At 43.7% G+C, this 24,807-nt stretch overlaps 1 protein-coding gene across 1 annotated transcript; it reads left to right on the top strand.

Annotated features, from left to right (window-relative positions):
- The first annotated feature begins 557 nt into the window (after window positions 1-557).
- On the top strand, window positions 558-23,437 carry LOC122184650 (protein spinster homolog 3-like). Its single transcript, XM_042879776.1, has 12 exons — window positions 558-945; window positions 1,439-2,047; window positions 4,487-4,552; window positions 4,976-5,112; window positions 5,634-5,785; window positions 6,655-6,721; window positions 7,290-7,480; window positions 9,171-9,323; window positions 11,807-11,996; window positions 16,574-16,639; window positions 21,206-21,304; window positions 23,171-23,437. The coding sequence occupies exons 2-12, from the start codon at window positions 1,813-1,815 to the stop codon at window positions 23,336-23,338; spliced, it is 1,524 nt and encodes a 507-aa protein (XP_042735710.1). The 5' UTR covers window positions 558-945; window positions 1,439-1,812; the 3' UTR covers window positions 23,339-23,437.
- Window positions 23,438-24,807: the final 1,370 nt, after the last annotated feature.

The raw sequence follows: 24,807 nt of genomic DNA, 5'->3' as shown, positions 1-24,807 counted from the left end.
GCCTCCCGGCCGCTCCCATTTCCCGGTGCTCTCAGACGCGGTCAGCTGTGCACGGCACTGCCCTAATAAAGCACTGCGATGGATGGATGATGCCAGTACTCACTGGAGGTCCTGCAGTCTGCAGAAGAGAATGAGTTGCAGGAGTGATATCGAGTAAAGAGCAACAAGAGCTTCCCGATGCGGTAAGCTGGCACACTGAATGGTTTTCAGATGCAACTTAAGTGGAGTTCTCTGTAGGAGTGGGGAAAGATACCCATAGTCTATAGCTAAATCCTTCATTAGAAAGTTGAGAGCCAAGATGTTACCAAAAAAGTTGTCTTGCAATAAAATCAACGTAGACTTATTCATGATGAAGATGGGCTGAGCAGGAACACGCCTGCTGGCTCCTGAACAGCTCAACCTTCATGAAGTGAAGATGGAATGAAATACCGCGCTGTTAGGCACACCAGGGTACAAGAGGCCAGACTTCACAAGATGGCCAAAACCTTAGATGCTGATTTGTTTTTCAGTTTAGTGTGACACAGTCTTTTAAAAAAAGCCACCAAAGCCCAGCAATGTTTTCTTGTCTTCATCCATGAGTCATCGACTGATCTGTAACTGGTCCATCTAACTGCCTCATTCTTAAACTCTTACTGGTTATTTTTTCACTTCAAACTTTCTTACCAGGATACAATAAAAGGCCCTCTGAAGCTGACAATCCACAAAATGTCTCAAGAGACATTATGGAGAGTTATTTTTCTAAAAAGATGAATGTAATAGGAAAATACATCTTGGAAAAACTGACGAAATGCACTTTTTCAAGTCTGAGTGGACGGAAGAAAGGCAGGGAAGAAAGGTGCCTACACACAGTAGAGAAACCAGAATGCTTTCCTTCGTTCTCCTTCCTTCCCCTTTCAGACCTCTTTTTGGAGGAGAAAGGGGAAGAAATGTGGCTGCTCAATTCAGGTCTGTGGAATGTGCGCAGTTCCAGCAGGGTTCTGAGGTGTATGGTGATGTTTCCATCTCTCTTTTCCTGCTTGCTGTAGTGTTCTGCAGTGTTTGGTTTTTTTCCTTTGTCTTTCTTTCATTGTCATTTGGTTTCATTCCCCCTGCTTCCAACACGAAGTATTCTGCAGTGTTGGCTGTCTGCTTAAATTGCTGACTTGACCTGAAACCTCGGAAATCTCGGAAAAGATTCAGTTCTGGGGGCAAATCTGGCGCTGCAGAGCAGGTAGGGGGTAATGGGAGGAGTGAGTGGTCGGGTGGAAGGGACAGCATGAGGTGGGCCTGTGTTAAAGGACAGGGATGTGTGTCTGTGGGGGGATTAAGACATGAGTTGCAGAGAAAGCAATCTGTCCAGAGTTGCACAGGAAGGCTGTGGTAAAAGAGGGCTCAAGTCCAAGGCAGGTATCTGATCTAGTGAACTAACTTATCTCTTTTCTTTCTCTCTGTTCTGTAGGAAGGCTGGTTTTAGCTTCAGCAACTCACTGAGACCTCGGCAAAGATTGTTCATAACTTTTTTTTGCTATGCAGTACCTCTGAGATCATCATAAACTTGTGCACTTTTATTTCTTGGATGCACAGTGCATTATTGTGCTTTTGGCTGAGTCGGCTCTTCACTGTCCTCAAGGCAAAGCACTTCAGTACTTTTGCTCAACAAAAGCACAGGACTAAAACGTTTTATTTTATTAAGCTCTCCCTGCTACAAGGAACATTTCACTTCAGTTTTTAGTGGCTGGGCTCTGTCGCCGGAAATGACTGTAGTGGCTGAAGTTCCTCACAGCCTGAGCGCAGAACTTCTAGCTTTGTTGCACCGAGGAAACGCTTCATAGCATGCGGTGGCTTTTTGCACTGGGAAGTATGCAGAACCCAAGTGCACATGAAAACACGGACTTGCAGCCCAGGGTGCCTCATGAGGAGCAGAATTATGGAGCTACTGCCGCACGTGTGAGACGAGGTCCACAAGTGCCAGTGTCAAGGAACTGGCCAGCAAAGAGAGATTACCTGATAGTTGGTGTGCTGTGCTACGCAAACCTAATAAATTTCATGGATTGGTTTATTGTACCAGGTAAGAGTCTGCTTCCTCTTTCTGAGGAAAAAGAAATCTAAGTTCTCAACAGCTCTATTTATTCCTCAGTTACAAATATTCTGTATTGTAAAGGTTTGCTTTATGTCTTTTCAGTCTTTCTTGTTTAGCCTGCAGCTCGTACTCTCTGTGAAACTTCAAATCAGATTCCTGAAAGACAAATAAATGATGTATTAGTTATTCATCATCAATAGAATGCTGTTAAATGCTTAAGGTCCATACTTTGAAGCTATTATAAACAAATATTAGCACACAGAACAACTGGTCAATTGCTTGTGTCTGGATTTCACAGAGATTTGCTGTAAAACATCTCTATTGTACGCTTACTGCATCGCTGGCTCTGGTGGATGAGCTGTGGCATTCCTTCATCTGAAGAGCAGCGATGTCATTTCCCACATTAAAAGTATGAAAATTATGTGCAAGTTTCTTTGAGGAAGGCTTAACTTCCTCCTGAGCTGGTGGGATTTGTATGATTTCTGCAATGAAGAGTGTAATACAATTCTGCAAAGAGAATGGAGGCTCATTTCCCCAGGGATCACCTACCAAATTGACAAGCCTTCCAAAATACGATTCTTTGATCATTTATTAATTAGTCTGTTTACTGTTAGTCTATTATTAATTAGTTTGTTTACTGACCTAGGCATGAGCAGCAAAGCAGTGCTTCTGTTACAACACTGGGAAATGTGTTTTATTTTTTTCTCTGCATACATACACTGTGTCTGGTGTAAATTGTTCTTAGGATCACTCCTCAGCATCTATCAAACTGCCAGGGGTCTTACCTGGAAACTGGAGGACAGGCTGGTGAGCTTACTGTATTTTACCTCTGAGTGGCCTGGAAATCATTGATGTTTAAAAACTTTGAATTAATATTTAGGGTTGGCACACAAACTAATTACTTTTACTGCTTAGACCATTAAGAAATGCAAGACATTGAGTCAGTATCTTTAAAATGGAGAGGTCAATGAATTTAGGAGCTAAAGCTTTTTCTATTGAATGCTTGTTAACCACACATCTAAGAGGGAAGGAAGCATGAAGGGGTGCATGCTGAATGATACTGCAAGACTGTTAGTGAAAGAAATTCAGTGTATGAATTCAGCTGTCAACTAAATTTCACTGTAGAAGGGTGGGGGACAGAGGAGAATGAAAATCCCTTTGAGCAAGAACTGGGATGGAGGGGGGCAGGCCCTTGGAAGTATGAAGTGCCAGCAGCCATTGGGCTCATTCCTGGCTTTGAACTATTGTTTGACTCCTGTGCATGCTAAGAGCTTAACATTTTAAGCAGGTCTGTGAAGCAGAAGTTGCTAACAGCTCAGTTTCTTCTGTGCGAGGTACCTGCAGGGATATGCAAAATTCAGGAACAGAGATGCAGCTTGTATTCAGGCCTTTGAAATACCAGACATCTTCTTTAATTACAGTATATCACCAAAATGCTTTTTACTTAACTCTATGGCTTCTTATTCCAGGGGGTACCTTGCTTACAAACTGCACTTCACAGCACAGCAATCTGCTCTGCAGTGCTGGAACTCAGCTGCACTGCACAATTCTTGCACCAGTTCTCTTAGTTTGGCTGTCCACATGTAGCAGTGTTTTGGTAACTATAAGTTAATGACAAAGTGAAGGAGAGGCACAGATATTTAGTTAAAAGTAAACTTATGTGTAATTGTCTGCTAGAATTGAGACTTCTACTAACTAACAGCAGTGATCATACAGACTTCTGCCCTCCTATTTCCCTGTTCCTTTGGCATTTGCTGGTCTCTGGCTGGCCCGTTGCTGCAGTGATGTGGAGGGGGACATTTTAATGGTGCTCAGTGTGAACGTTGGTTGGAGTTAAATTGTGGCTCCAAGCAGGTGTTGTAATAGCTGCGGTTTGTACCGAATTCTCCACTCGCTCAACACTGAAGTTCACATGATTCAGCATTTCTGTGTGTTGATAATCACCTACTGGAAAGAACAGATACGAATAATGGCTGTGCTGCAATAATGCAAAATCTAAGGGAGCCATTTGTTGCTCTGAGCGAGGTTGCAGCTTTAAGTTTCTGAGACCGTTTGAAACTCTCTAAATATGAGAGTCATTGAGATGCCCACAGAACCCCCTGCGCTGCTGTGAGTCTGGAGCTTGGTGTGCACTGACTGCAAGTGCCATCAGCACTCCAAGCACAGCAGCTCTGATTGAAATTGCTGGTGAACTGATTCTTGTAAGACTGATCCAGTGGAAGATTACGAATTTAATCTGCAGAGATAAGAAATGTGAATATTTCTTTTATCTGTGTTCGTGGCACAGTAATGGTTGACATGGAAGCTGGCAAGATAAACGTGCTGTGGTTCTAGCAAACCATCTTGAAATCAACATTGGAGTTGGCAAATTAGCAGAATCACAAAGAATAAAGTGCACTTTGCTGTCACTGTTTAATTCTGTTGCAGGGATCCTGTTAGATATACAGAAATACTTTGAACTTGGCGACGGGGCTGCAGGCCTACTGCAAACAGGTAATAAAATCACTTGCATTCAGATTTGCCTTGTGCCTATATGGTCTGTGCCTAAAACACAGCCTGATATTTTCCAGTTCCTTCTTATGTGTGGCATTGCTCGCTCCCACTGGTGGGAAAGCTGTTTAAAATGTGAAACTGAAAGCTGAAAGACTTTGGTTCAGGAAAGACCAGAGCTCAGACTTTGAAAAATCCCACAGCACGTGAACCATGAAAGATGAAAGAATTTCTAAGTAAGAAATACAGAGCTTGAGCAGTTTGTGCCTGCTTTATTTTTTGTATTGTTCTTTTTAAATAAATCTCTATTTGAGTTTATTTCTTCAGACTCAGCACACTGAAAAATAAACTGAGTTTGTCTGAGAGGTGAGAAGTACTATGAGAACAATTTGACCAATGTTGTCTTTGTACCTTTTTGGATTCTAGTTTTCATCTTGTGTTACATGCTGGCTGCTCCCTTCTTTGGATACCTTGGTGACAGATACAACAGGAAAGTCATCCTTGGAGCTGGTATTTTCTTCTGGTCTGCTGTAACTTTAGGAACTTCATTCATCAGTGAATCAGTATGTTTGTTTTTTTGGAGGATACTACTGAAATCACCTTGCAGGATTTGATAGAGTCCTGCTCTGATCATGTTTGGAAAAGCTGTAAGTGAGCTTTCACTGCCCAGGCCTGCACTCAGTGGGCTCTGTGCTGCAATGCTCTGTGGGACGGTGGAGCCCAGCTCAGGCAATGGAGCACATGCACACTGTGGTTGCACGTGATGGAATATTAATGCTGTCCCAAATTCTGGCTGATTGCATCACCGGGGTGCAGTGCTTCGGCCAGCAAGCCTGAACAGTCTGTTGATCACATCCTGAAGGTCTCTGTTGTGTCACTCTAAGAAATCACTACAGTGCAGGAGGCAGAAAGCACAGCAGTGGGATGTGAGCAAAGCAGGTGTGGATGCGGGAGCCATAGATACATGCAAAAGTCAGCTGCATTTCTCCCCTGGTACATCTGACCCATTAAAATACACCTCTTTAACAATGATCTTTTTTTTTTCCATGCCTTTTTTGGACCACACGATGCCTTTTACCTGCAGCATTGCTGGATATTCTTTCTTTCACGAGGGCTGGTTGGCATTGGCACAGCCAGTTATTCCACAGTAGCTCCTACCATCATTGCAGATCGGTTTGATGAGGGAAAAAGGACCACAATGTTGTCTGTCTTCTATATCTGCATTCCAGTGGGAAGGTTGGTTTTCTTGCTAGCAACTGATCTGCCTTCTGAAATTCTGTCTGAGCAGGCCTGCAACTTAATGTGCCCTCAACCTTGATTAGACAGATTCTGACATGTATCTGCACTGGTTCTTGCACAAGGATCTGTCACTTGCTTAGCATCTCCAAATAGCTCTGATTGGGTTTATTTTTAAATTTACTTTGAAGGAAAAATCACTTTTCTCTCAACATTTCGGGAGAAACTAAGCTCTGAAAACAAGTTTTAAATAAAACATTCAATTAATTCTAAAAGAAATATGTGTGACTTATTGATTTATTCAATTGAAAATAGAAGTTTTTAAATATTTGTTTGCCTGACAATTTTGTTGTGTCTCTCTATTAAGCACATCCTAAGGAGGAATTGGCACTTTCCTCCCCTCTTTTATTCAGATTGACTTTGTGTCTGAAGGAGAGGTGGAGAAGGGCTTTGTAAGCGTTTCGGACTCTTTATTAGAACAGGCAGTTGAGGATGAGCCCAGAATCCAGACTAAAACAAAAGGAACTCCTGCAGGGCTTATTTCACACAGCTTGCACAGAGGGGAACAAATAACAGAGCACTCTGTGGGCTGTTTGATCTGGATCAGTGTCATCCTACAGAACGTATAACCCAGTGAAAATCTGGGATGTTATTACCACTGCCTCAAGTCCGCTCTAAGGAGATGAGATTCTCTTCTTAATACCCATTGGCAAGTAAACCAGCAGAGGCCATGCGTGTTGTTTCCGTTTTATCTGTTTTGAAAGCTATGACAGAACATTCCCTGTGCTCTCCCTAACTGGTGAGACACGTTGTTTCAGCCAGCACCAGTTCCTTAGCACCTACTGATGATCCCCTTCTGTGTCTTACAGTGGTCTTGGTTACGTCCTGGCATCCAGCATGGCACATGTCACAGGGGACTGGCACTGGGCCTTCAGGGTGAGTTCATCACTTCCACTCGTGAGCCTGAGCCATTTGCTGTGAAATTTTGGCTGAGGTTTGGACTGATGTGCTCATGGTGCTGAGGTGAGCAGTGGAGGGGATTCCTGTTCCTGCTGGGACGAGTGCAGTGTTTCTGCCTGGCTCTTGTGGAATGAAGAAGATATAGGGGAACTCAAACTGCAGCCAGGGCAGGTGCTGATGTTCCTCTCACCCCAGGACACACTTGGAATGGTTGTACAGCAGTCTTTTATGGCTGCATCATCGGTCCTTGGGTTTGTGATCAGAGTACTCCATGTAGTTTTCAGCAGGATTCCTCTAAAATCAGAGGAAGCAACCCTGTGTCTCTATGATGGGGAGGGGACATTCATTGTCCTTCCTCCAAAGCCGCCTAAAATCACCCAAATCCCCTCTTCATCTTTATGATTATGATCTACAATGTCACACCGATTTCTGAGCACACTGACAATTCTCTGATACGCAATTCTGTATCTGAGTTTGAGTGGCTGTGGAGTTTTTGCTACAAGAAAAAACAATACCCTCGATCTAACCAGCTTTGTGTCCACAGGTCACTCCTTGCATGGGAGGTTTAGCTCTGGTTCTTCTGATTCTGCTGGTCCCTCGCAGGATCCAGAGAAGGACAGAGGCACACAGAGCACTGAGCATCCATGGCTCCTTACGAGTAGCAGCCGAAAAACCTGGTGCACAGGGAGCTGCCAAGACTTCCTGGTGTCAAGATGTCACATCACTTGGCAAGAAGTAAGTGATTCTAGCAACAACTGAAAAATGCCCATTCTCATGTTAGAAGTACAGCTTTCAAATCCTACTCAGCTCCTCTGTACCACGTGCTGTAGGCAAGGTGACTGAAACGGCTCTGACAAAATCTTTCTCCCACCCTTTTACAGGAATAGTATGAAAGAGATTGAAAATTGTTTTTGTTTTGTTTTGTTTCCCTATCGCGAGGGGGAAGGAGGCAAAGCAGTGTTGGCAGAGCGCTCCTGTTTAAATCCTGTTCTACTCTCCACCAAGTTTCCCCTTCTCTCTTACTTTGCATGCAGGTGTAGGTTGCTGCACTTTGCAGGTGTAACTTCACCTGTAATTCTTAGTGCCCGAGGAAAGTCGGATCAGCGTGCTTAGGCAGGAGGCTCCCCTCTCCGTTACCCGCAGCTGGCGAATATGTGCCGAGGTCGGGGTGGAGGAGGTGGATCCGCTCTGAGAACAGCAGGTGCCGCTGTGCTCCTGCGCCAGACCCCGCTCTGCGTTGCCTGCGCCGGCAGCCTGCTTCCCTGGGGTCCCGATGAAATGCTTTTCGGTTAAAGAGATGCTCGTCTTGCGGCTCTGGGACTTTCTTTGGAGTGCTTTCCTTCTGCAGGAGCCGGCGTTTTCTAATTGATGATTAGATTTGCATCCTATTTGCATCCGGAGCAGTGAGGTCATTAAAGGCCGTTTGTGTTGGATGACAGTTTGCAGGCAGCAGCAGCAGTCTGAACCTCCCTGACGTGTCAACAGCCAGACTGATGCCAAGGCTGTTTTTCTGCAGAGAAATTCCTTACAACCTCCTGCAGTGTTATAAAACTAGAATTCTGTTCTCTTTTCCTTTTGGAACAGATTCCCAAAGCACGAGGGCACTGTCAAAAGCCATGCAGTTCCATGCTGCATTAAGTGCAAGAGCCTCTTATCTTTAAGAGTCGTAGAATCAGATTGGTATCTTAAGAAATCCTCTTGCTGGTAGTCACCTCCTCACTCACAGCACTTCTATTTCATCTCAAGATTTCACAACTCCTCTTTGATTTCAAAGGGGATTTTCTATAGACCTCTAGCTTGAAAGAGCTCAGTAAAAAGTTCATTTTCTACTAAAATAGGGCAGTAAGGCAACATGATTCAAACATTTCTCCTTCTGTCTGATAGCTCTTTGTGCAGACTGAGATCAGTTTTTGCTTTGTCACCTAGAATTACAGTACTTGAACCATCATCCCTTAACTGTTGGAAAGAGGCAGAAGTTGCTCTTCTACACTGGCTATACAAACAGCTGAAATCCACCCCAAGGAATTTAAAGTTGCACTCAGAACCCTTTAATTTAGCTGCTAAGTCTCAGAATTCTTGCCCACTTTCAATTGTTGTAGTTCTGCTATCAAAAATGTCACAGCAGATGTTTTAGAATACTTAGCAATAAAATCTACAAGAGACCATGACTGGCCCTTAACATGGAATCAGTAGGTCACACTCTTCACTCTAATTAGTATTTTGCTGTCAAAATTCATTGATTAAGCACCATCAAAGTTCCTATCTTCACGTGAACGCAGTCGTAACCGAGAATTCACTGAGAATGCAGTCCTGCTGAGATGTCTGAGTGGAATGCTTTGCTATCGCTGGACACCCCGGACGGTGTGTGTGGGCCCAGCCTCGTGTCCCACTCTTTCAAACAGCTCTCATTTCCTTCATCTTCCAGTTGGAGCTTTGTCTGGTCCTCGCTGGGTCTGACTGCCATGGCCTTCGTCACTGGAGCGCTGGGGCTGTGGGTGCCGATGTTCCTTTACAGGGCTCAGGTTGCCCTGGGCATTGTGCAGCAGTGCCTGGAAAAGTCCTGCGACTCATCTAACAGGTGAGCTGTGCAAGGCTGGTGAAACGCACGTGGGGAGCGGCGTGCAGTGCTAAACCACAGGTTGTTCCAAAGGTGAAGGCAGATGTGACTGTGAATGCTTTGTGAAGGCAAAGAGGTGTGAATGTTAGACCGAATTGCTTCCAGGTATGCTGAGATGCTCCTATTTGTTTATGATCACTCGGTGCACTGGAAAGGTGCTGCCAGCCCTGTCTAAGTAAAATGGAAAGAAGCAGTAAGAGGAACGTTTACAGGGAAAGAAGCAACACTGGAAAGGAAACTTCAGTTAACTATTGACTCTGCACCTCATGCCACTTACGTACACATTTAGGCATGTTTAAATCCTGCATTTTAGTAACTCTCCTATTACCTTCCTGTTAGTCTGGTTTGAAAAAGAAATACTGCTGTGCTGGCTATCTTTGTGAGTCAAAGCACAAAGTTAAGCTTGATGAATTGATCTGGTATTGTATTATTGTGTCAAATCAAGATAATTTGCTCATGTGAATAATTGCCAGCAGAGCTCTGCTTACAGAGACAGTCAAGACCAATAGAGATTCAAATTTTGGGTGGGCAATGTTCATTTACAACAGGAGAGCAATCTATTTTCATGATGGATTTCAGAGAGAAACTGTCCAGTTTTAAATGAGTGGGAGTTACACTGAAAAGTCATCCACAGGTGCCTCGATGGGAAATGCAGCTGTCTTTCCATGGATGCCACCACCAGCACTTTATTTAATAGCAAATAACACGAAGAAAGTGAGTGAATTAGGAATTTGACTCAGGGTGGAGAGAAGAAAGGAAGCTGAACTTTTGGAATACTTTTAGCTGTAAAGCTGACAGTGTTAGCTTATCTTATCTTATGCTTTGAATTGTTATTCCACAGTAGTGTTGCTAGAGCAGACGTGATTTTTTGGGTAAGTAAAAGGGAGCTCTGATAGTTTAACCTCATGTACTGCATCTTACAGGATGCTTTAAAAATAACCTTGGTGTGAGCTAGTGCCAGAGGCAGCAGAAGCAAGTTGGAGGCTGCTATTCCAGGGGGATAGAGAGAAAAATAATACAAGCAGCTGTGTCAGCCTGCAGCTGGGAGTGCTGGGAAGATGGAGCTGCGTGTTCCCAACTGCTCAGGGATGCTGTGAGGATGCTGTCCCCTCTGGCTGCTCAGAAGCTGAAGGCTTTTGTTAAGGATAGAGCTGTGTCACTTGGACTCTCTGGAAACACCAGTGCAAATAGCACACAGCTGACTCGGGTCTCAGTCCTTTCAAGATAGATAAACAGGCACTGTGAAGTTTTTATTCTGGTCTTTGCGCAGACATCTTCAAACAGATCAGAGAGGTATGTGAGTGTTCTTAAGCCCCAAAGGATCCCATAGGGTCCTTTCCCCAGGATTAGGATTCTTTGCTTTCCTTCTCCCTGTCAGCTGAACTGTGCTCTGATTTCTTCCAGCTGTAGGTTTATTTCAGCTGCAGTCTACAGCACTTGAATTTTCTAAACGCAATTCTGTGAACGCTTAGATAAAGTCATGTCACCTTGGAGTTGCTTCTCTTGGACAAATCTGCAAATTACTTATTCTGCCTGTTCAATCTATATTGTTTCTAACAAGCTGTACAGAATCCTGAAGAATTTACAGGAGGATCACAAACGTGCTTACAATTTGTTATGTAGTATAGCAGTGCTTTTCTTCTTGTAGAGTCTTTGATGCATTAAACCATCAGTGGCACCACTGGTCTCGTTTCAAGAGGCTTGCTTTGCCATTAGGGTCTCACTGAGTCACAGAGAAAAGTTTATCAGGAAGACCGTTAGAAGCTGAATCTTCTGATCTATTTGAATGCATACTCTTAAAAACTTACTGTTGCCGGGGAACAAATTTTCATTTTCAGATGCAAAAGCTGGGTGGCATTTGAAATTCTGCATGCAGAAAATTCTACATGGATATCCCAGTGGTCAAGTATTCAGTGCTCTGTGCACAGTTCGAGTACTGGTAGCTGTATCCCCTAGGCAGAGAGGTGAGCCGTCTCAGCCTGAGGGCTCTAATTTAGATGTATATAATTCTGTGTGATAGGATCTCTTTCCAGGACAGCAGATTGTGATACAGAGTTATTCCATCTGTTTTAAGGATGACTGAGTCGATCAGTTCCCAGGCTAACCAAGATGACTGTGCCTCCTCTGAATCACTGCATGTCCAAGCCAGGTCATGCTGGGAAGAGTCCTCCTTGAGGCTGGCTGTGTAATACCTGCTCAGTAAACGGGGAAATACTTGCTCCACAGGATAGAGCCTCTGCTGCACAGGCATAGCTGCAATTTAGGCATGGGACTAAATCCATTTATGAAGAGTGGGAGGGTTAGATCAAGTGGAGTAAAATTCAAGTTGCCAACTAAAGACTCTCTGAAGCCGAAGGTATAAGCTGACAGTGGGACATCTAACACCAAGCTTTTTCTACAATGCGATTTTCCTGCACTTAACTGCTCCTTTGTTTTGTCACCAGCCTAATATTTGGAGGCATCACCATTGGGACAGGAATCCTGGGTGTCATTGCTGGGGCAGAAGCTGCAAGAAGACTAAGGAAAACCAGCAGCAGAGCTGATCCTCTGATCTGTGCCACAAGCATGTTTGTTTCTTCTCTGTGCCTCTACATAGCAATCATGGTGGCCCAGAAGAACATCCTTTCCACTTTTGTGAGTGCCAGTTTGTCTATCACTAGGAAGTGTCTTCTGGAATCGTGGGGAGGTAGGGAAGCGGGAGGGGGAGGAGAAGGATTGCTACTGTTGGATTCCTGTAGTTCTCTAGACAATCAAGAGGTTTCATTAATTGGGACAGAGAGGTCTGCTAGCTCCAATACTGCCTGTGAGACCCAGTGTGCATTACTTGGCCCACTGAAGGGGGTAGGCAGGCAGAGTGTCAGAAATCAGAACTCAGGACGTACAGACTTGGCCTGGGCTAAAAAAGAAGACTGGAAGCCTGCATGGTTGGCCACATGAAGCTTGAGCGTCCGTATGCAAAAATGTAGTTAGAAGAAGTCTCAATCTTGTGTTAATTTTTAATGCTGTGTGACTAATTTAGTGCTCTTGTTTCTTTTTACTCTCTGAATTGGGACTGTACAATACATAGAGTTCTTGCTAAGAATAATTGAACTGTCACCTTCAGTGCCCCAAATCACAACCTGATGTTCAAAGTCAAGCTTTTGGCAGTGCAGCATGACGTATAAATCACTGAAGTTCTGTTTTCAGTAAAGAGAAAAACAGAAACTTAGTATGGATGAGGAATAGTTCAAAAAACACCTTGAGAGAGAGGACTGAATGTAAACTTTATTTTAACTACAATGTGGTGAATCCACCATTGCTGCAATTATCATAAATAAGAGGATCTGAGTAAAGTTAATTACAGTAATCAACAGTTCTGCAACAGGGTATTTTTGCAGCTTTTTTGCTTCTCACACTCGTTCAAAGAGGTTTTCCTTTTGACTCCTCAAGAATATGCATTCCTGTGAAAAAACCTTTAAACCAAAACTAAAAACAAACGGATTTGCAAGTCGGTGTGTGTGTGCAAAAAGCAAAATGTGAAACTAAAGATTACTGTTGGATCCAAGAGCAGAGATAGAAATGCCCGAAGAAATCACCATTTTCTTTTTTGGCCCCTACATCGTCCCATCCTGAGCACCTCCTTCAGTTCCCTTTTGCCATTAAAGGTGCAGTGCCCAGTCAGAGCTGTGTTTGGTTTGTCAGTCTGTATTACTGGAGTGAATCAGTGCACTTTTCCAAACCATACCTTTTATTGGGACTGATAAAACAACATTTGTTTTAAGTATTTGTCTCCTTGCGATCAGCATTCTATCTTCATGCTGTTATCTAGGAGGAATTGTAAACCAGGATGTGGACGGCTGGGTTCTTTAGGTTTCTTCCCATGGGCAGAGCAGTTAGTCCCACAAACAGGGACTCTGCCATTGCATCTCGTGTTTGATGTTTTTGCTTCAGGTGTTCCCACACGCAATGCCCGCAGTGCGCAGGGTAACAAATCAGACATGATCCTAAGCACCTTCTTCTGCTAATATTTTTGCCACACGGCTGTTTAACCTCTGCCTCCTCTGGCACCAGCTGTGCCTCTGCTTGCTTCCCAAACAGGATCTGACACGAGTCACACTGGTGTGGGAATTGGAGTGGCATGCCAGCTGGTGCATCTAATTCGAGGGCTTCCGTGAAACAGATCTTCCATTTCCACTCTGGCTGGAAACTGGCTTTCCAGTTGCTGTCTGTCCAGGTGCTCCAACGTTAGCAGTCCTGTCTCCATCACTTCACTTCAGTGCAGAGGTCACTGAGGCAAAAAAGCCACACGCACTGGCTTGCAGTTGTAGCAGTTTTTGTACGGCGCTTTCCGCTGTCTTGAGTGAATAATGAAAGGGAATGAATGGGTTTCCTCTGCTATGGACGAAGCTGGAATGAAAGTTTGAAAGCACAGGAATTCTTGAGTTAACACATAAATATTGCAGGACTTGCAGGTCTCTGTTGGAGTGAACTGCAATGTCATGAGGTTTCTCTCTTTCTGGACGCACAGTTCTTGATTCCAAAAGCTCTTTGAGAAGGCAGAGAAAATGATCTGGCTTTGTTACCACAGAGGAGGCTCTGTCTACACCTTTTCCTCTTTCCAAAAGAGGACAAATACGCTGTCTGCATGCAGCAGCTGCTTTGGAAAGTCACGTCTGAACCCTGCATCTCAGAACTTCGGAACTTCAACTCCAATGCTAAGGGAACTTCAATTGGAATGGACTTAGCTTTAATGGTATTGCTGTATGGAGACACAGTCCTGCCCTGCAAATTGCCTTTGGAGGAGACACTGCAGCCCTTGTCTCTGATACTCCTGTGTGGTGTGGAGCTTCTGAACAAAACAGCCAGACAACACACGGTCCAGCCATGCTAACTCTTCTTTTTGTCTGGACATGTGGCTGTTTAAAAGCAGAACCTGTGTTTGATGTTAATTGCACTCCAATTCTCTTCATATTGGCCTTTCACAAATGGCCGTCTACAAAGCAAAATCTCCTTAAAATTTGGGATCTTGCTCTGGTTACATCCTTTGAAAACCAACTGCAAGCATTCAGTCCCTTAAAAAGTTGCCCTAGAGAAGATGACAGCAATAAAACTGTTTCTGGATACACTTAGCAGATTAGAATGGGGATGTCACCAAATTGATTGCATGAATTTATTGGAATCTTTTTCTGTATTAATTTAAAAGAACTTGAGACAGTACAAGGAATATTGAGAGGTTGTAGAACCAGAAGGATTTGCTTTAAATAAAGCACTGCTTTCCTGCCATCATAAGCACTTCTCCCTTGCCAAGTGCAGTACTTCCAGGACATCTTCACCTGCTTCAGAGATAAAACAGCATACAACTTTCTCATATTTATAGATTGCAGCTGTTTTGCTGTTGGATGGATGAGAATGCCATCTTTTCAACCATACTGCATTTATTCTGCATGAGAAAGTACAAAATTGATATTGATTTTAGGCAGAATATGTTGGTATAATCTGTAGAATGATTTATTGTTTTCTCTTTTTTTTTCTAATGCCCTGAAACTGCAGTCCACAGAAAATGTTAGGAGAGAAAGAAAAGCTAACAAAGCTGCATCTCAAACAGTAACACAGTCACATGTGAAATAATTACTCTCTGCAGCATGAGATCTCAGCCACTAAGTATCACATCCACTTAGCATGGATGGCTTTTCATTAATTCCCATTCCTTCAAACTCTGTGTTGAGAACATAACTTGTTTCCTGAAGATAAATTTTACACTCTTTTCTCACACTAGGCATGACATGCTCCTGTTCTTAGGGGCTTGAAGAGATTAAATAACTTGAAAAATCATGAAGAAAAAGGCAAACATGAAACAACTCTATAAGTACTAAATACATACAGGAGATGGAGCGTTCAGGGGATTGAGCAATCTGTTACTTGGTGTGTGAAGGCAGGCAGTCTATAGTCCATTGAGGATATAGAGGAACAGATGGGAGACTTCAGAACCTTACCTTCTAACCATTTTATTTTCATCCTGTGGTATCTTGAGTGTCAGCTAGGATTTAAAGACATCTCTTTGTTCTTTGTTTCCCCCCGTTTCCCCTTGACCTCACATATCTCTTGTTAGCTATGGCGTGACCAACAGAATGCAGGTAAACTCACATTGTTATCACTGTGCAGCAATAAAGCTCCTCTTCTACATCTGTCCCTAATTTCCCTATGAGCACTGCTTTGACTACTTCATAGGCTGTGTCTCTATGTTAAACAACAGCATGTTCCAGGTCAGGGGAAAAAAGGAATGAATTTGGATCTTCCAAGAGAGACTGGAGAGCATCAGCTGGAGATTAGATGGTGAAGGGCTGATTTTTTGAGGTGGACTGCAAGGTTTGACCTTGTTGGTCCTTATTTCTGTGCAGCTTGGCAGTACGTGCAGTACTGCTGACCACGTTACCAACACATTTCATTCTGTGTTTGGCCCAAAGTTTATTTTCCAGGTGCCATCTGACACGGAGGCCTGTGCCACTAAGTAGAGTAAGCCTTCTAGAAGAGCTCCCTCCCTGCAGTGCAGCTTTAGTGCTTTCTTCAGGTATTGATTAGACTGTAGAGCCCGCTCAAATCCATGACTGGGTCTGGCTGAGAGGGTTAATCTCTTCTAAGACAGACATAAGAACAGCGGGGGGCCCTTCCCCTTTTTCCTGATGACTGAGTTTCCATCTGTGATGAGTTATGGAATTCCCATAGGGCACCAAGTCTTGGAGGCTGCCTGACCATAGGAGTCCATTTTGCTTCAGAAGTTACCTCGCTGAAGGAGCCTTTAACAGTATTTTTACCAGCACAGAGATATTCAACTGATTTCATTTGGAAATCTGTGTAAAAGGAGATCTTTGAACACTTTATAAACCCTGTGCTGGAGGCTTCACAAGATTTGCCTCCCTCCTCTTGGTCTCAGCAGTTCAGTCCATACAATTTATTAATGAGAGTGCTTCTGTATTTCCTCTTTTGGCTCTTTTGCCAAATATTAGCCACACAAAGCACCTCACATACCTTCCCTGGTTCCTTTTTCCATATTTAAGATGAACGTAGTGGTTGTAAGCACAGACAGTTTAATTCATGAAGAGATGGGTATGTACAGCAACTCGTCGAGATAGGCACAGTTGGTGAGGCTGCCTTCATCTTCATGCTAAGGGATCTCAGTGTGTCTCTGTAGTCACTGTGTGACTGTATAGTCACTGCTTTCTTCTTTTCTGCAGATTTTTATTGCATTTGGAGAATTGTTTTTATCTGTCAACTGGGCTGTTGTGACAGACATTCTGTTGGTAAGTGCTTGTGGAACTATTTGTTTATTCTCAGCTTTTCACAACAATTTAGCTCATATGTGTGCATCTTGCTTGCCAGGAAGACCTGCTTCCTCCTCCTAGGAAGAACAAAACCTTACTAAGAATGCCCTTTCTGGGACCCTGCTAACATCTGTGTTGTAACCTGGTGCGTGGTGTCCCAGCAGAGGTGCTGCTAACAGGACAGGTGTGCTAGTGACAGCCCGAGCTCACTGTAAGCCCAGGAGAGAGGCACACTGGTTTGGGTGCAGCTCATGCCAGTGTCCTGCTGCTCCTGGGGCCCACAGCAGTCTGGATTTTGTGTACAGCTCTGCACTGTTGGATCTCCACCAGGAAAGGTCTCCATCAGAAAGAGGATCGCTTTCTGCTTTTAGGGAGAGGTTCTACGTTTGTGCCCAAAGCTTTGAAAAGAGAAAGTCGATATTCTGTAAAGTAATGTTAGTCAATCTGTTACACTGCTTTTATTTTGTGAACTATCAGCAAGTTCCTTCATTCACTCCAGAATACGGTGCAGATAACTTCCAGAGCTCAGAACAGCTCTACATGTGAAGATGCAAAGTCTGGACTTTCTACTCACTAGAATTGTTTTTGAGGGATCACAGTGTCACAGCACAGAGGGTGTGATGAAACCCAAACCCTTCAAGCAGGATGCTGCCTGAGGGAGAGATTGCTCCTGGAGGTGTAGCAGTGGCAAAATGCTGATGCAGTTGGTACAAATAAAAGACAAAGGAAGAAATTGTTTAAAGCTCTCAGGACTTGTTAGAGAAGACATGAAGATAAGGGCAAAACACAACAGAAATCTGTGAGTTTCCTACCCTCAGGCTAATGATGGGAAATCTTGAAGAGAGCCTAAGCAAGGGTCACATCAGTATCTCCTTTTTTCATAAGTCTTGTTTCAAGAGAGTTCAAATCTACTTGCAGATCGCTGAAGCAATTCCACTGTCATAATAAATCTTTCATATAATAAGAACCACAGTGAATGCATTAATGTGTAGCACAGCATGCAGTGATGCACAGTAATGTGTCACAGGAATTTAGGACAGTAAGGAAAACTTGCAGCCTATGGTTCATGAGGAATATGGTTATCCACAAGGTTGCCATCATTTCTTGCTGCCACAGGAACTGAAAATTCGCTGCTGGGGTTGCTGTCAGTGTGGCCTTATTAGCTCAGAGTACACACCTTGACTGGCATTCCTCACAGCTGCCTAAAGGAGCAGTGAAACAAATGAGCAGCAATAAACGTATCTTTGTTACAGCTTTTGGTGTAAAAGATGTGAAATTGTGAGGCCAAACACAGAGAACTTTCTAGTGACAGGAGGGACAGGCCATGAAGCACTGTGGAACTCTGCTTGGCTGAATGGCCCCTGCCTTGGTGACACAATAGCAAGTGTCTTCATAGCACGAAGAATCTTTCTTTCCATTCTGATGGAGATGAATGAATAAAACAACCAACATTTCATGGTTATTCAACAAAGCACTGCTGATACTGACTGCCATGTTCTGTTCTCCAGTTACTCTTTCACAGTACTGCTCTCTACAGGTCAGTTTTGTGCAGCCTGGAAGTTTGATAAAAAGATAAAGCTGCAGTCAGCATTAATGAATTGGCTGTCTGCTTCAAGCTCTGTTTCAGTTCTCTCCTCTGCCACTGTTGAAGAGGAAGATGGCATTACTGAGTTGGATGCTGTTGATGCAGGATTGGAAAGTAAGGCACAAGGGAGTGCTGGTCCCAAGCTGCAAAGCCTGCAGGGAGCTGTGCTTGCATTCAATTCAGTTGCTCCGCTCTGAACTTGCTTAGGGAATGCTGCATCCTATTACAGCCTGTACAAAATCCATTTGAGTGTCATTGCCATATCCTCCATCCACATAAAGTAAAGAGAGGAGGAAGTTCTCGTCTCCCAAGTGACTGACACACTTCATTTGTGTTTTATTTTAGAGCATTTTGGTTGTAGGTTCAAGCAATACTGCATTGGCTGGCAACCAGTGGGAATGTGGAGAGTAGAGCTCTGCCATGGTGTGCTTCTCAGAGCAGGGATGCTGTATGCTTTGCATGGACCTGTGGAATCTTAAATGATAGTAATTGTTTGGTCAGAAAAATGATGGAATTCAGCTGCATCTGTGGATGGCTGCTCATTCAGTGCCAATCATATTTGGGATTTCTGTTTCATCCTGCTAAAAATCCAGGTTTCAGTGCATTACTTCTATTACACTGACAGAAGGATGCCATAATTAACAACAGGAACTTGTTTTTCTACATTGTTTCCTGTGTGATCTGGTAGAATTTTAGATATTGTGGCTGGATTTGCTAATGCTTGTTCAATATTTTGCCATGAAAATTACTTTTCCTCCTCCCTATATGACACCACCAGGCAGACAACGTAGCTCAGAATTTGTTTATCCTGTGACCTGTGGAGCACAAGACAAAGGAAGATGTTGACTGACTGATAAAGACTTTTTTTCTTTGTGGCTAATACATCAAGATGCACTGCATGTAGCAACCTCTGTACCCCTCATTCAGCTGTAAACATAGCAGTACCTGCTGTATGGCTGCTGTCAGATCATGCAGGCAGAGCAGTGCTGCAGCTGCCTTGCTAGCAGTGCTTGGGCTGACTGGGAGGCTGTCAGAGTGAGTCTCCTATGAAATACTTGTTTACCATCTGTGAGGTACTGGTACTCAGCATTTTGGGCTTTTGGCAGCTAAAAGCAAAAGAGCTGCTGGAGCTGGAAGCTAATATTCGACTTGGGAAGGTTACCAACATGTTCCTGTCTTTGTTTATAAGTGCCCTGGGAGGTGCAGAAACGTTTATCAGCCTGTCTCTCCCATCTGCTTTCTTAGCTGACAGCTCTGTCACATACTCTAAAATCTCCAGAGACAGGACTTGCAAATTGCAGTGTGGGCACCTTGTGTATCCATCCAGGCATCCAGACTGGCATCTCCTGGGAGATAGCAGAGCACAGAGCATCACCTGCACTGCTGACATGGTGGGAGCTCCTGGGGGCCACTCTGGACAAATTACTCCAAAGTCCATGTATGTGGCAGTGATCAGTTTCTTCTTTTCCTAGTGAAACCTACAGAGTTTTGAGCTTTTGCATAATGCTTCCATTCTGTAGAAGAACCCGAATAATAGCACAGTGAGAGTGTGAGGGAGCCTCTAACTACAGGAAGCTGCTATCTTTCTTGTCCGTTTTTCTCGTTCGAGCTTGGTTCCAAAGTCGCAGATACCAGTGCTAAGCATGCTGCAAGGACGTGTGCAGGACACACAGGGAGAGAAGGAGCATTTATGTCCTCCAGTGCCTGCAGTGCCCAGAATACGTTCAGGACATACCAATATTTGGTCTGCGCTTCTCAAACACAGCCTGTCATTATCAGCAGAAGAAAGAAAACCGAGTCTTGGGCAGATGATATGATATCCTCAGAGAGCCAAGAGCAGAAAACCACCAGTGCAGTTCTGCCATAGTTCTGTTAGGGAGCAAACTCTGCTCCCTAAGCCCACAGTTATCCACTATGGTTTGCTTATCTCTCTCATTCACTCTGAGAGGGAGACTGAAATATTTTCTTTTGTTCTCACAAGAATAACTAATCTTGCTGTGGACAAAGTTGCTTCCTTACCCTCCAGTTTTAATTTCCATTAATGCAATTCTTTACATCCACTGTGAAGATAAGGTACTGATGCTGCTGCTGTGATACAGCTACATCTTAGTGATAAGAGAATATTTCTTTAATATTCTGAGGCCTCTTCACACACACAGAATGATAATAAAACTCTAAGTTAAATGTGAGAGCAAAACCTTTTCTTTCCTCTATTCCCAGCATGTTGTCACACATGTTAGTGGTTCCTTGAAGGCAGCTATAAAGCTGCAATAGCTTCCATACCTTGAGTTTGTCTCTTGGCAAAATACATCACCCCATTAGAGAGCGTCTGAGACACCTTAAATGATGCTCACATAAATCTGCAAGAAAAGCCCAAGTAGAGGAAGAGAGGATATTAAGCATTTTGTCTGTGGTATGAGCAGGTGGTCGGAAAAAACAAAGACATAAAAGCTTAAAATTGCCTCTGTCTCATTCTGTGAATGCTTTTCCCTTAACCATGTAATAATATAAGTGCATTACAGAGAGAGACACAAACAAATTATGTACAATCATACTGTATTTCCTCAAGCACAGTTTGTTTTCTTCAGTAGCACAGACGTAAAGCCCCTATTAAACCAAAATGACTGTATTTCATTTTAAAAAACAGCTGTAATCGATGTGATCCGTTGCAGCGTTCTGGACACACGTCACATCTTCTTCAAGCTGCTGTTTAAGCCCTGTGCATTCAGAAGCACAGTCACTCTGAGCTGTGGTCATCCAGGTGGCTGCACTCAGCTGCTCTCCAACTGCAGCAGTCTGTAATCAAGCCGCCTTCTGGTGGAGCAGGCTGGGTCCCCTGCCTGAGCCTTTATGTGGTTTGCAGGGTCTCAGCTGACACCCCTCACAGCAAAGGCACCTACTTCATTCATGAGATGCACTCTGATAAAATCCATGCTCTTGTGTGTCGTGTTTCATTTCAGTACGTCGTGACACCACGGCGGCAGTCTACAGCTATTGCCCTGCAGATCTTGGCGAGCCACTTGCTGGGAGACGCAGGCAGCCCGTACCTTATTGGGATGGTAAGGGAATTTTCTGCTTATCTGGGTTTTCTTTAAGGAGGCTGAAAGGCAGACACTCTCAGAAGTAGAGGCTCTTCCTGGTCTGAAGCTTGGAAATCAGTCGAGCTGTTGGCCCTGAGTAATCCTGATACTGGAATTCAGAGGAACATTCCTGTAAACGTTTTTAAGTGGAATGCAACTTCTGGTGCTGTGTCTGTAGGTGTGAGCAGTTTCCTTGCAGTGTGTCGAAATTTTGAATTTGAAAATTGATGAATTTTGAAGGCACACATTTTTGCAAAGGCAGTGTCGTGGGTGTTGCATGTCAGTACTTTTTGCTAAGTTAGTGAGGAGTTTCATATGAATTAACCATAGAATCATAGGATCAGTTAGGTTGAAAAAGATCTCTAAGATCACCAAGTCCAACCATTCAGCTAACACTGTGAGCCCACCACTAAACCACGTCCCTAAGGGCCACATCTATGTGTCACCTGAGAAAAAAATCAAATACTGTTTTATGCATCGAATGCATCGTGTTCTGTGTGCAGAACACTTCTTGTGCAGTACCTGGCACGTGGTTGCCTTAAATAGCAGCCAATTGAGAAGAGTAAGATGACAAAAGTTTGTCACGGTGTATCCTCATGTAACCTTGCAAGTTTGCAAAGAACAGCAATGATAAATCCAGGAATAGAACTGCTGTATGTCCACGTGGGGTCCCTGGCAAAGAGTACCTCACTGTGTTCTGGAAGGCTTCTGTGTACCAGGACACCAGCACTGCCCACATCTGCTGCTGATTCAACACTGAATCTTCTGTTTTCAGATCTTCCTGTTGTTTGCTAACCTACTTCAACTGAGGCTTTAGCTTATAAATTCTCAGGAGAGGCAGCGAATTGTCTTTTTCTGGTTTCTTCCCTTTGCACTCCAGAGATTTCCTTACTTTTTAAATTAAACACACTGGGTTTGTATTTTTGCTCTTTTCTTAGCTTTAGTCCCTATGTGCCCATTTAGAGCTGATCTTGCTCTTATCTCCTTAAAATGTCAGTCCCACTCATGTTAAACCCAGCAAAGGTTGAAGAGTCTCATAATAATGCATTTCCAGTCACGTAGCGTATTGTAATATTGTAAGGTATATGTGGGAATAAAAAGGGCTGCATTCAACATTCATCTTTTTGTTTTGCTAAGAAGAGTCTTTAGGTTCCTGGGTTAAATATTGAACCCTGTAGGTTTTTTGAAAGTGGCTTTGCTGTCTGCAAAAATAAAATTCATTATAGCTTTTACAAACTCATCTTCAAACCAGTGAAAAAAAGCAGCTGCCTGGTATCTTCTTCCCACTCCTCGCAGTATCGCTCCATGACTCCTTAAATGCCTTTTGGCTCCAAACCAGATTCCCTTCTTGTCTCCAAAATCAATTTCTAGCTCTTCCCTTTTTAATGGCTATTGCTTCTCGTGGCTGTATCGGTGCCAACTCTGTTGCTATTCATTTGCTGCTGATTAGGAATAGATAAAGTTATCCAATAACATCAAGAAATGATGAAAGTAATTGCCACACATCTGTCCTTTGCAGGCTACCTGGAGATGGGCTAGAAAATGGTAAAACGAGTTAATGGTTACCAGTCATGATAAATATTGGTTGCAGTATTTCTTACTCTTGTGACTCGAGGCACTAACAGTACAATAAGCCATGAGATACCTCAACCAAATGGAAGTGGAGCAGCAGTGCAGTGCAGGTGCACCAGACACTGGGTTTGTCAAACCAAAATAGCAGCAGGCTTTTTGTCCCCACCTGCTCAGCTTTATTCCTTTCAAGGACCACAATGCGAAGAGTCTGCTTAAATCACGAGAGAAGTATGGGTTTGTCTCAGATTGATGACAGCATTATTCACTCCCTAGGTCTCCAATGCTATTCAAGCCAAGAAAGATCGGTCATTCCAGTGGAGTTTCTGCAGCCTGCAGTACAGCTTCATCATCTGTGTTTTTGTTGGTGTCTTTGGAGGATTTTTTTTCCTCCTGACATCTTTCTACATCGAGGAAGATCGTAAGGAAGCAGAGCAGCTTTGATGTTCCTATGTATCCTTTAAACCTGTATCTGATTTTTTTTTCTGATGTATGCAAGCCAAGATACTGACTCTGTAAAGTTAAAACACAAACTTATGTACTATGGTAATGCTACAAAAGTTTCTATAAATAAAAAAAAGCAAAATCCCTCCAAAGCCTCAGATTTAACAAATCTCTCATATCGAGCAGAACAGACTTCACAGAACACACAGAGAGCACAGGAGTGCTGTTAGTGACCCCTTAAATGCTACAGGATATGCAGTAACAGAAGAGCTTTACAGCAGATGAGGCACCACTGAAGCCTCCGTGAAAGCTGAGGTTCTTGCTCCACTCAGGTCTGTGCTGCCTGCTAGAACCATAACCGTCCTTCTGTAATACTTCTCCCTCTCCCCTGAAAGAAGTCACATTCAAAGTGTAAAAAATCTAAAGATCTGTTAAACTGGACAGAACCCTGCCCTTAACTGCCTGGGTTCTTACAGCTTCCTTCTGCTCTGACTTGGTTTCCCAAGTACCATAAATCAATGCTGCCTTTCAAGTGAACTCCACGCCAAGATTTGCAAAGAAGAAAATAAAGTCCTCTTTTTCCTTCCCTTTTGCCTAATGAGATACAGCTAGAGAAAAGGCCAAATAACTATTTCTCCATATGGCAGAAAGTCCTGCATGCTGACTTTTTGGACACTGCTGACTGTGAGTAAAAAATTGCTGCTGAATCAGCAGATGGCAACCCTTCCTCAATCTGCAAACACAGGCATGAGCATTCTGTGGAGCTGGAGAGCTCCAGGAGCTGTAGGGCTGTCCCAGGCATGACTGTTAACCAAGACAATAGAATTTCAGGCAGAATGTCTTGAGAAAATTAGGAAAGGACGCCCAGGATTCCTCAGCGGATTGAGATTAGTCTGTAGAATCTGGAAGATACAAATAAGCTACAACAAGTTTTCAGTTGTCTGAAGTGACCGAGTGAAGCAGACTGTCAAAGTCAGTGTCGTGTTCAAGAGCGGGGGGCTGTGGCCAATCTATATTGTGCATTCTGGCTTTGGCAGGGATAGAACTAGTTTTCTTTGTAGTAGCTGGTATGGTGCTGCGTTCTGGATTCTGTATGAAAACAGCATTGATAACAGTGATGCTTTAGTTCTTACTGAGCAGCGCAGGGTAACTGTTCAAGGACTTTTCAGCTTCTTGTGCTGCTCTGGCAGCGAGTGAGCTGGAGGTGAATGAGAGGCTTGAAGGGGACAGAAGCAGAGCAGCTGACCCAAACTGACCACAGAAACATGTGACATCATGGAGAACAACAAAACCTGGGGGAGTTGGCTGGGGCATCGTTTGGCTGGCAATGAGCAACTGCATCGTGCATCAATTTCTTAAACTGTCCTCATCTCAACCCATGAGTTCTCACACTTTCACCCCTTTCAGCTTTCTCCCTGATTACACTGTGGGGGAATGCATGAATGGCTGTGTGGTGTTTAGCTCCCCCC

Source organism: Lagopus leucura, unplaced genomic scaffold (genome assembly GCF_019238085.1).
Source record: "Lagopus leucura isolate 7727_CA_CO unplaced genomic scaffold, USGS_WTPT01 Super-Scaffold_100024, whole genome shotgun sequence".
NCBI classification, from domain to species: Eukaryota; Metazoa; Chordata; class Aves; order Galliformes; family Phasianidae; genus Lagopus; species Lagopus leucura.
Note: the sequence above shows the minus strand (reverse complement) of the source record. Positions and strands in the feature narration are given on the sequence as shown.

Excerpts from the sequence above, each read along its gene's own strand:
- LOC122184650 (XM_042879776.1), top strand. The coding sequence starts at position 1,813 with ATGCGGTGGCTTTTTGCACTGGGAAGTATGCAGAACCCAAGTGCACAT. Across the intron at positions 2,048-4,486 it reads GGATTGGTTTATTGTACCAG|GGATCCTGTTAGATATACAG; the intron begins GTAAGAGTCTGC and ends ATTCTGTTGCAG. Across the intron at positions 21,305-23,170 it reads GCCCGTACCTTATTGGGATG|GTCTCCAATGCTATTCAAGC; the intron begins GTAAGGGAATTT and ends TTCACTCCCTAG.